Raw genomic sequence first — 11005 nt, 5'->3', positions numbered from 1 at the left:
TGAAGTTGAACGTTACCAGAGCCAGTGTAGCCAGCAAATTATTTGCTAAACCCTGATAGCTTGTGTTATATAAAGTTACAGTTACAGCTGACTTTCATGCCTCCCAAACCTGGTTAAGCTTTGGGGCCGTTTTGTTTTTCTTTTGTCTCATGACTTACTTGTAAATGATACATGTTGCTTAAGGTATTTTGATAATCACGTACAGATTTTACAGGTGAAGTAAACTAAAGATTTCATTTGCGGAATAAGAGAAGAGGACTAATAAAAGGTCACAGCCTTGAGTTTACATAGTTGTTTTATATACTGCAACCATGGATACGATACCAAGGTCCTCTCGTCTTAGAAACCACTTGATCCCTCCCCTTAATTTGAATGTGAAAAAAAATAATTTGTAGATTTTATTCAAGATCAAGTCAAGCTCACAATCACAACCACATTTCTGGAAAGGCAAAGATACCATTATCTGCGTTTACAACACCTTTCTTACCACACACACACACACACATATATATATATAAAACACCCAGCACGCCCCTGCGGGCGGTTTATCCTTCAAGCTCGGGTCCTCTACCAGAGGCCTGGGAGCTTGAGGGTCCTGCGCAGTATCTTAGCTGTTCCCAGGACTGCGCTCTTCTGGACAGAGATCTCCGATGTTGTTCCCGGGATCTGCTGGAGCCACTCGCCTAGCTTGGGAGTCACCGCACCTAGTGCTCCGATTACCACGGGGACCACCGTTACCTTCACCCTCCACATCCTCTCGAGCTCTTCTCTGAGTCCTTGGTATTTCTCCAGCTTCTCGTGTTCCTTATATATATATATATATATATATATATATATATATATATTATATATATATATATATTATATATATATATATATATATATATATATATATATATATATATATATATATATATATATATATATATCACAAAAAAAAAATCAACATTTCTATAAAGTAAGGCACTTGGAATGGTTTTGTCCTTCGTGTGTGTTTGTCTACACATTATCTGAAGATGTAGCTCAATAAACTTTGACATTACAGTCAAGTCTATTTCCAGGAAAACTGCCAGAAAGAAAAATAATTAACCAAGAACATATTCAAATCAATTCCTCACTCAGCCATCACCAGTTCATGGACAAACATACCCTCCATCTTCCCACTTATTCCACATTTGTTGGATCCCAAGTAACATGTCTTCCATCATGCAAGCTTCCTAAAGCAGCCATGTCCTCGTCCTCCAGCTGGAATCCAAACACCTGTTTGTGTGTGTGAGAGAGAGGACGATAAGATACGGTGGCCCCTAGAGACAAAGCATGTACAAACTCCAAAACACGTACAAATTCCAAATAGCACGCACAAACTGCAAAACACGTACAAAATCCAAAACACATGCAAACTCCTAAACACGTACAAACTCCAAAACACGTACAAACTGCAAAACATGTACAAAATCCAAAACTCGTACAAACTCCAAAACACTTAGAAAACACGTGCAAACTCCAAAACACGTACAAAATCCAAAACACACGCAAACTCCAAATCACAACGGAAGTGCTCCAGGACGCTAGGGGCAGTGTTGAGCTCGATTTGCAAAATAAACGGCAAGTTTGTTGCAAACACATGGGCTGTATGGGACGGTCTAGTCTCGGTCGTGCTTCCCAGGTTGCCTAGCAACCATGATACTAACCGCTGGAAACGTGTCATACAACTTTGTTTGACAGAAATGAAGGAGAACATATTTTGTTCATTTGTTTGTTTGTTTGTTTCTACAAGAGCTTTGTGTGATTTGATAAGTATCTGAGGCTGAGACCACAGGACTGTAAAACATGATTTTTGGGCTTCATTTCTGTACTGAACAGTCATTTAAGATTCGTTAGTAAATAACAATTAGCTAATGTTGTTCATGAGACTAAAGTCATATCACTTTAGTAGTGTAAATATAATATGGCCAATATTATAGTTATTATATTAATCATTATTAGCTATTACAGCAGTGAACACGAACTCTGTGTCAAATACTGAGCTTCAGTACAGTTTCAAGTTGCAGTTATTTATATGTCTTATCACCTTAAATCTTCACTCAAGACAAGTATCTTTGACAGTGCACATATAGGTGTATCATATATAAGAGACAAATGTTGTTCCTTCCCAGTCCCAGTGCACTTGTTAGCATGTTTTTGTTCGTGCAACAGGTCCGTTGGGTTATTGTCTCCCCAGAAACATTTCTGTTGTGTCTTGTGTGCTTTTGCAGCGTTTTTCTTTTTGCAGCGTTTTTCTTTTTGCAGCATTTTTCTTTTTGCAAGTGTTTTCTGAAGTTGCAGTCCGTTTGGCCTCTCAGGGCCACCGTAATAAGAAGAGGAAAAGGATCATATGAAAAACGAAAATGCCTGTGGCATTAAAAGTGAGATTGGCTTCTCTCAGTTGTGATGATAAACTGCAGAAGTTATCTGTCTTCTGACTGGAAAGATGGACACATTATGCCATTATTTAAACTATTTAACTTGTCAAGATCTCTTTACATTTACTAAACCTCAGTTAAGCCAGATGCATAAGTTTATTATGATGACCTCTAGTGGAAGCTACCAAACAAGGCACATCATTGTGTAGAAGTCTTGAGCCACCTCCTTTTTAAAAAAATCTGTATATTTTCTTAGAAAAATGTTAATAATTCCATACATTTTCAATTTGTAATTCATCACTAAATCCATCAGTTTTAACAAGATGAAGAAGAACACAACTGACTGAAATGCAGGTGCAAACAATGACAGAGCCTCCACCGTGTTTTTAAGATGGCTGTACACAATCAGTGTCATACCTCTCTCCTGACCTTTGCATAAACTGACAATTATTTGAACCAAAACTTTCAGATTTGGATTCATCACTCCATTCATTGCTACTGATTTTAAGTCCAGTTCTTGTGTAATGTGGCATACCACTTGTTTTCCTCCCTTAAGAATGACTTCTTAACAGCCAGCCTTCCACTGAGACCATTTCTGACGAAGCTTTAGTGAACAGTAGATGAACCAGATGCATCTCTCAGGTTCTGTCAGGTCTTTGCTTTTTTCCTGTTTCTTAAGATACTTTTCTTCTGCTGCAGAAGAACTTCTTTTGTCCTCCATTTGTCGTGTTTCCTTAAAATTTTTAGGACACAGTGCGGCAAGTTTTCCACTAATAGCTCTTTCTGAATCACCCTGTTGTAGTACAATTTTTACATCTGTCAACTGTGTTTGGTGTTTTCCATAGATTAGACTAAAGAAATTGGAACAGACAGGCTGCTAGTAACAAAGTGTGTAAAGATATAATTTAAAATTGGTTCTTCACCAAGTTTTCTCTGTATTTCAATGTGTAGAGACAGCACTGATTCACCCCTCGAGTTTGCTGCCTTTTTTGTGCTTGAATGATTTATTCCTCTGAAAATGGTCAGGTACAAGGACTGGACTAAAAATGGGTGTAAAAAGAGCCAGTGCCCAAAAGAAAACTCTGATACCAACTTTAGAAAGCTGGCTCCTTAATGGCAAAATATAAAGAAATTAAGGGTGGTTCAAGACCTTTGCACGGTGTAACTGGGTTTAGATGAAGACATGATTTTGACTGTCTTGTCAAACTTAGGCTACAGCTAAGCTTTATTTGAAAAAATGTTCGATCACAACATGAACTTTTATTTTGGTTTTTCATTTTGTAGACTTTTTTAAAGGGTTCAAGAAAGTATGGAATGATCTTTAAACTCACTTCACAGTTTTCTTGTATCCTCTTCTTTTTGGTCGATTTTGGTATTGTCACAACTCCGTTCTTAGAAACACAAAATTGAAAATATTCAAGAATATTTAGAATTTCAGTAGACACAATATTTTCACACCAGGGATGGAAATCATGTGATGAGCGTGACAACCTGAATACTCCAGCGGATGCAGATCTGAGCTGGCGTGCGTCTGTGCTTTTCCGCTATCTGGAGAACAGTGGGATTGTTGAAGACTTGACCCTTGGCCAGAGGACTATACCCTTCAAACACAATTCCCTCCTGACGACAGTACTGAATCAGGTGATTTGGCTGCTGGAAAGGATGGTACTCAACCTGATCAGTTAAAACAGCATATAAAACAATAAAGTCAATGAGCTGAAGGAAGTTTTATGGCATAAAGAAAGTCAACCTGAGTATCTTTGCACAGATTCTAGCTTAAATAAATGCTAAATGGATAAAACTACCTGGTTAACATGTGGTATCACAGTACAGTCTTCTTTCAGCTGTTCCAGGTGGTGGACCAGAAAATTGCTGACCCCAATAGCACGGCACACACCTATATTAGCAAACAGAGATATGTATGCTTTGTGAAATAAACTCTTTTACTACTATTAAGTGATATGTATTATCATCACTACTTCAGTGATTATCCAGCTGTAAAACTGAAGCTAGTCTTTTAATTAAATTATGAACATAATTCCCAAGGATAAAATTAATATAGTATAAATAAATAATTGCATTGTATGGTAATTCTGATAATCTCTCTAAGTTAATACCATGCATTTAGCATTTATAAATATAAATATAAATGCAAATATAAATACAGGCCATTTACCTTCCTTATAAAGTTCTTCCAAAGCTCTCCAGGTCTCAGCTCTCATCTCCCTGTTGGAACCACCAGGTGTCTTTGACTCTGGCCAGTGCATCAGGTACAGATCTTTAAAAACAACAGGGGTTAGAGGTCATGATGTAACAAAAGACAGCAAACTGCATTCGGTGTGGTGAACATGGATTAATTCAACTACATCACGAGCCATCACAGGTTTATTCAAGACGTTTGTCCTGCAGTGACATCCCAGAAAACTGTTTAGCTGTTAACTGTTTTTAACTTTATCAATCAGACGGCATACCAAAATACTCGACCCCCATTTCCAAGCAGGAGTCCAGACAGGCCTTTTTTGCAGCTGTATATCCGTAGTCGCCGGGCCACAGTTTATTCGTGAGCCACAGATCACTTCGTGGAAGCCCACTTTCTCTGACAGCTTTGCCCAATTCGGCCTCGCAGCCATAACGCTTTGCTGTGTCAATGTGGCAGATGCCACATTCAGTGAGGGCATACATAACTGCATTGTGGGAGTAACCACCATTATGTGATGTGCCTGGCAAAGAGAAAAACACACAACATTTATACATTAAAAAAACCCCCAATGGTAATTATTATAATATAGACTTTATATTTCCCACAGTGGGGAAATTCACGTGTTACAGCAGCACTAGAAGACATTTTAATGATAGTGTTATGTAGTTTAATTCAAACTTGACGGCGTATTAGCGCTGACATAAATATACAGTGTATTCATAAAAGGTATAAATACATACAAAATATTCACATATCCTGGATTAAAGGATACTGAAAAACCCGTTTGTGTACGCAACTATTTATTAGTAGTATCAACTGTATTGGAGGAATTAGACCAAACGTTTGCCTGTGGATAAACTGACGAACAGTAACACTACATATTTTTTTCTTGAATTAAAACTTGATAGGTGTCAGTTTTACTTGTGGATTTACTTCCCTATTGCATTACTTAAAAGTTTTTAAGCCAACCGATTCAGTTAACAATCACTGTGTCCTAGGATTGCATAATGCTTCATTCAGGTTTGTGCTAGCTGATTTAAAAACAGTGACTGCCAGAGTAAAACACACCCAAACCAAGCACGGGGATCTGCAGACCATTGGAAAGTGGTACTGTAGGACAGTTCAGGACCGACGCCAACGGCATGTTCACTTCACCAGAGCTGAGCAATCTGGAAAAACGTTTTTGTTTTGTTGTTAACTTTTCTTGCTTTAACGAGGAAAGTCATTCCTCGTTAACATATGTTATTCTCCAAAAAAGAATACTATTAATACACTCTTTTTTCATTAACAGTGCATTAGATTAACTTACCTTTGTTGTAACCACTAGGTAGACTGGTTTTGAAAATTTTTCATTTAGTTGATTCTCCCTTTCTCTCTCGACCAACTATTATTAACATATTTGTAGAGGCGAAGATATGCCCCTGAATTAAAAATCAAGCCGCTGAACAAACATGGCGACAGTTCATTAGAAAGTCGGAATACGTGAGTGAAAATATATTTACGAGGTTGTAACGTAGAAAATGTATTTATAATGAGTAAGAACAAAATATTCATTTAACAAGAAATTTTCTCTATAATAAAATAGCTGCGTGGCTGTTGAGTACCATAAATTACGGCGGGTGTTAAATAGGAACCGCTCTTAACTTGTACACTCTTTGGACAAAGTCAGCCAACATGGCGACCGTTTGAAAGAAAGGGGTTGAATGTTTGTAGTGCCAACAAAAATGAGGTGAGTTCTCCTTTCTAGAAAGAAAAATAGAATATGTTAAAATGTAACAGGCTAGATATGTTACGAGACAGCCGACTAAACCGTTGTGTTCAAAACAAACGCTGGGCTAAAATCACGTTAAAGTTAGCTAAAATCAGTGCAACTACAACTACTTGCACAAGCTAAGTTGTCATTTCGGATACCCAAGATGGCTTAATTGATTTGCATGTTTAGTTATGGATGCCATATAATCCTAACATTTATCACAGGCCATAGATTAACTAATTTCTGCTTAGAATACAACAAATCAGTCATAGAAACTGCATATATTGATTTTTTTCTCTTTTAAACTGGAGCTGAGATGGAAATATTAATAAATACTGCAAATCTGTGTGCAGGCTGCCCCGTTGTTGCTTTGGGCTCCGACGAACCTATTTGTTTTGGGCAATTCTGCTGATCCTCCTGGTTGGTGTAGTCTTGACAGCTCTGCTGCCACCTGCTGAGGACCAAAGAGGTGTTGCTGTCTTGGAGGTGCTACGAAGGGCAACCCCGCAAAAGCAGAATCCCGCACAGGTTCACCACGCTGACAGCTCGGAGGAGAAGAAGTTTACCATCATCATCCAGACTTACAACCGCACAGACGTTTTGCTCAAACTCCTAAACCATTACCAGGGAGTACCTCATCTTCAGAGAATTATCATAGTATGGAACAACATTGGAGAGCAGACACCTGCAAAGCTGTGGAGCTCCTTGGGGCCTCATCCGGTCCAGGTAGTCTTCAAGGAGCAGACCAGCAACCGAATGCGCAACAGGCTACAACCATTCCCTGAAATTGATACTGATGGTCAGTACATCTGTCAGCTTGCACCGTATGTATTATTTGTTATATTTAAATACATTTTAGTCAGTGAACAGTAGTATTTTTGTTCTGCTCCTGTAGCTGTTCTGATGCTGGATGATGACACTCTCATCAGTGTACCTGACATCAGTTTTGCTTTTTCTGTCTGGAAGGTAATGAGTATCATAAACTTGAAAAATTTAACTGCAGATTTTAGCCGGCAAACCCTGAGTTGTTTTACTGTTGGGTTCCACAGCAATTTCCAGACCAGATTGTTGGATTTGTACCGAGGAAACATGTCTCAACGGCAGCAGGAGTGTACAGCTATGGCAGCTTTGAGCTGCAGGATCCAGAAACAGCAGGAGGTGACGTGTAGGTTGTTTGTTTTTGGTTTTTTTGTCCACATACCCTGCATGTTATTTGGGCCTGTACTACGAAGCATGCTCGACATACCCAGAATGTTTGTTGCTTATGTGGCTTCACTTATTTTTACATCAGTGTACATCAGTATACTTCTGTGTTTAATTTTAAACATATCAGTGAGAGAATAACAATCATATCTTAGTATAAAGAATAATGATCATAGCATTTCTATAAGGATTCACAGATGTCAGAAAATTCGTGCAGGGAGATTGCCAAAGCTTTTGGAATGGATGTGAGGTAATGTGCAAAGACGGGACATATGTTTGCCTCTGGAACAAAAACCAGCCACAACAAATAGTGGGGAACCATGTGGGAAAGAAAAGTCCCAGAATTTTATTTGTATTGTTGTTGGCACAGCATATAAAACACTGGGACATGACCACAAGGTAATTAACGAATGATGCGCCAAGGACAAGCATGACTGCTGGCAGTAACGTCAACCACTCATATGGGTTACATCAAAAATCCACAGCAGAAGTCTAAATCAGCGTTAAGCTGTCACAAGAAAGTGGTTATAAACTTAATAGGTCCACTCTAGGTTTACCAGTCTGTCATGTGTTCATGTGAGCATGAACACATGAAAGAGGCAACTTCTGACCAATCACAGACGTGGGCAGATCTAACAGATCTGAGCGGCCTGATTTTAGAAAGGAAGTTAAAACTGTGTCAGACCAGGCAATGTTAAGCTGTGTACAGTACAGGCTCAGAGCAACACGTGTTGCCAAAACAGTAGCGTGAGATTACAAGTGTACGATTTAAATAGGCTTTATGAATGGAAAAGCACTATTATATTTATAAAGCCTAAGCTGAAGCCAGGAGGAAAATCTGGCAAAAATGCCATCTGTGCGAGTTAACAGACTTCTCAGTATCCTTAAGACTCAGGATAATCTGTTATATCAATGTTTAAATGTGCAGAAAACAATTTTAACTTTATCTTTTCAGCTGAAACTGTGCTGGTGGTGTTTAATGGCTTGAGTGCAAGTTAAGAAAATATATACAAATAGAAATTAAAGACAGGCATAGCATGCTTGCAAATTTGATATCCAGTGTATATCCACATTATAAAGGCGTGGAAGACAATACAATCATTTTAGAAATAGAAATAAAGTTGCTCATTTAGACGCTAGCTGTCCGTGGACATGTCCGACATGTGTTCCAGGAATGGTGGCACCATTTCCCAGAGAAACGATTGGTCAGTAGATGGTGAGTTTGTACTTGTTGACTTTAAATTGAACATGAGAAAATTCAAGGCTTATTCAGGTAACTTTGGCATAAACCCTGGTTTATGAAGAGGGTTCATTTCTTAGGGGGTAGTTTACCTTGAGAATTTGTGCTGCAGACCTAACCAGTTGTGGAACAGGTTATATTTGAGATCAAGAGATAAAACGTCACTTCCTACTGCCCAATTCACTAGCGGGGACTACATTCTCATTTTAGGTTTGACAGCATTCCTAGTAAATAATGGCAGATGGCTTGAGGATGAATTGAGGCTGCAGTTTGGGGAAGGCCTCAGGGGGGATTGGCGATGGCTCCCAGGCTGGGAAGATCCTCATGTACTAATGAGAAGTGAATGAATTGTAAAAAAGGGAAGGGAGGGTGGGGCACAAAGATGAGAATGAACAGCTTGTAGTGCTCGGGAGGGTCATATATTGATGGATTACTGGAAGGGATGTGTATGGAGGTGTGGTACCACTCCTGAAATTTAGATAAATTCTCTCCACTTAGCTTTCTGGAAAATGGTGTTAACATTGCTGTAAAATCCCCCGAGCCACTCTGAGCAGATAGTAAGAGGGTCTAATGTTTTTCATGAGTCTCTAAAGTCTTCTTTCCATGATGAGTAATAAATATAGATTCTTAGACACAACTAAACAGCAGCTGTTTTTCTTTCAACCTGCATTATAAATTTCAACAGCAGCGAATCACCATCGTATTGCTGAAAATGCAGAGTTAACCCTGAATTTGCATTGCTGCGCCACTAATCCTGCTTCATAGTACAGGCCTCTGGCTAGGTGTACTTTGTTTTTTAAGCTTCCATCTCCCTGCATTCCCTGCAGATACTCCATGGTGTTAATTGGTGCTGCCTTCTTCCACCGCCGCTATTTGCAGCTCTTTCAGGACCAGCCTCAAGCAGTGCATGCTTTAGTGGATGAAACGCAGAACTGTGACGATATTGCCATGAACTTTGCCGTAGCTCTGTATTTAAGAAAACAATCAAAGTTGGGTAAAATGAACAGAGCCTCTGGGGTCTTTATCAAACCCGTGGACCTCCGCAACCTAGAAAAGGAGGCCAGCAGTGGATACCAGGGGATGTGGCATCGTCCCGAACACCTTCTCCAGAGGTCCTACTGCCTGAACAGGTTGACACAGATCTATGGCTTTATGCCTCTTTCCTTCTCCAACCTGATGGTCTCCCAGTTTGGCTTCCCCAGTTATGCAAACCACAAAAGCAGGGGCTGAGGAAGTGCTGTATTACTGATTGCTCTGGATAAAAAGTAGACGATATAGTGTTCTGGTAAGTCTGTTTGATTAACATCATGTGACAGGGTGGAGGATAAGTTTGAATTATCAGTGAGTGAGTGAGTGAGAGAGAGAACGAACGAACTGTGCCTGGAAACTAAAAAATGAAAACTTTAATCTCATTGTACCTCTTTGATTTTTAGCCTACTCTTTTGAGTTTTAGGATTCTGAGCAGTTTTCTCATTCACAGCCCGACAGTGATGGACGCCTGATTTTTGGACAGCGAGGATTGTTAGAAGAATTTGCTGCACATGCCCTTGTCTGATGAGACATCTGTATTGTTTACCAGGAACTGCCTTAAAGTTACCTTGAAGCCAAAAAAGTGTCAGTCTTTGATCTATTTTGACAACTTAACCTGCTTTATTAGTAACAGATTTAGACTGTCTTAAGATGTAGGTATGCTGTAGTTGTATTTAACCAAAAAAACTTTCCACCAACGTATCTGAATAAAAAGGAATTGTGAAAAGCATTTAACAGTGACTCTTTATGTCCAGGACAGGAATGTGATTTGATAAATAAAATGTTTTCTCAGGGCATGAAATCATTATTATAATGGTGAAAATAATTTATTCCCTGTTGAATTTGTAAATTTGCTCACTCACAAAGAAATGAACCGTTTCTAATTTTCTATGGCAGTGGTATTTTAATGGAGAAAGACAGAATATCAACCAGAAAACCAGAAAAAACCCCCCATCAAATTCAGCAGGGGGTGAAATACTTCCCCCACTGTATGAGTTCAGGTAGTAATCTGGAGATGTCGGCATCTGAAGAATTAACTGAGTGTGTTTTGGCACCATGAGTCGTGGTATCTTTGTTCCAAATTCTCATATGTGCCAACTATAGATTAAACGCTTCCAATAAAACTTATATTGTCATGAATAGTTTTGTCACAGCTTTAATTTTAAACATATTGCCCT

The 11005-nt window shown here is 39.0% G+C and overlaps 2 protein-coding genes across 4 annotated transcripts; one reads left to right on the top strand and one right to left on the bottom strand.

Moving 5' to 3' along the window:
- Nucleotides 1-385: 385 nt before the first annotated feature.
- Nucleotides 386-6046, bottom strand: LOC308412453 (putative oxidoreductase ZK1290.5). Its single transcript, XM_080906824.1, has 9 exons — nt 5912-6046; nt 5671-5771; nt 4874-5122; nt 4579-4680; nt 4208-4299; nt 3894-4076; nt 3734-3793; nt 1150-1260; nt 386-804 (listed from the first exon to the last, which is right to left on the bottom strand). The coding sequence occupies exons 2-8, from the start codon at nt 5744-5746 to the stop codon at nt 1165-1167; spliced, it is 858 nt and encodes a 285-aa protein (XP_080762950.1). The 5' UTR covers nt 5747-5771; nt 5912-6046; the 3' UTR covers nt 386-804; nt 1150-1164.
- Nucleotides 6047-6192: 146 nt separating this feature from the next.
- On the top strand, nt 6193-10557 carry extl2 (exostosin-like glycosyltransferase 2). 3 transcript variants are annotated; one of them, XR_013974576.1, is made up of 6 exons: nt 6193-6331; nt 6709-7154; nt 7251-7321; nt 7405-7520; nt 9626-10083; nt 10279-10557. XR_013974576.1 is itself a non-coding variant. In XM_080906823.1 (5 exons), the coding sequence occupies exons 1-5, from the start codon at nt 6306-6308 to the stop codon at nt 10026-10028; spliced, it is 1062 nt and encodes a 353-aa protein (XP_080762949.1). In that variant the 5' UTR covers nt 6193-6305; the 3' UTR covers nt 10029-10557. The 3 variants fall into 3 exon arrangements, 1 of the variants encoding a protein (XP_080762949.1); XR_013974577.1 differs by lacking the exon at nt 7251-7321 and having other exon boundaries at nt 6709-7179; nt 7405-7524; XM_080906823.1 differs by having other exon boundaries at nt 9626-10557.
- The last annotated feature ends 448 nt before the right edge of the window (nt 10558-11005 follow it).

Source organism: Rhamphochromis sp. 'chilingali' (genome assembly GCF_963969265.1).
Source record: "Rhamphochromis sp. 'chilingali' genome assembly, chromosome: 16".
In the NCBI taxonomy this organism is placed as follows: Eukaryota; Metazoa; Chordata; class Actinopteri; order Cichliformes; family Cichlidae; genus Rhamphochromis; species Rhamphochromis sp. 'chilingali'.
Note: the sequence above shows the minus strand (reverse complement) of the source record. Positions and strands in the feature narration are given on the sequence as shown.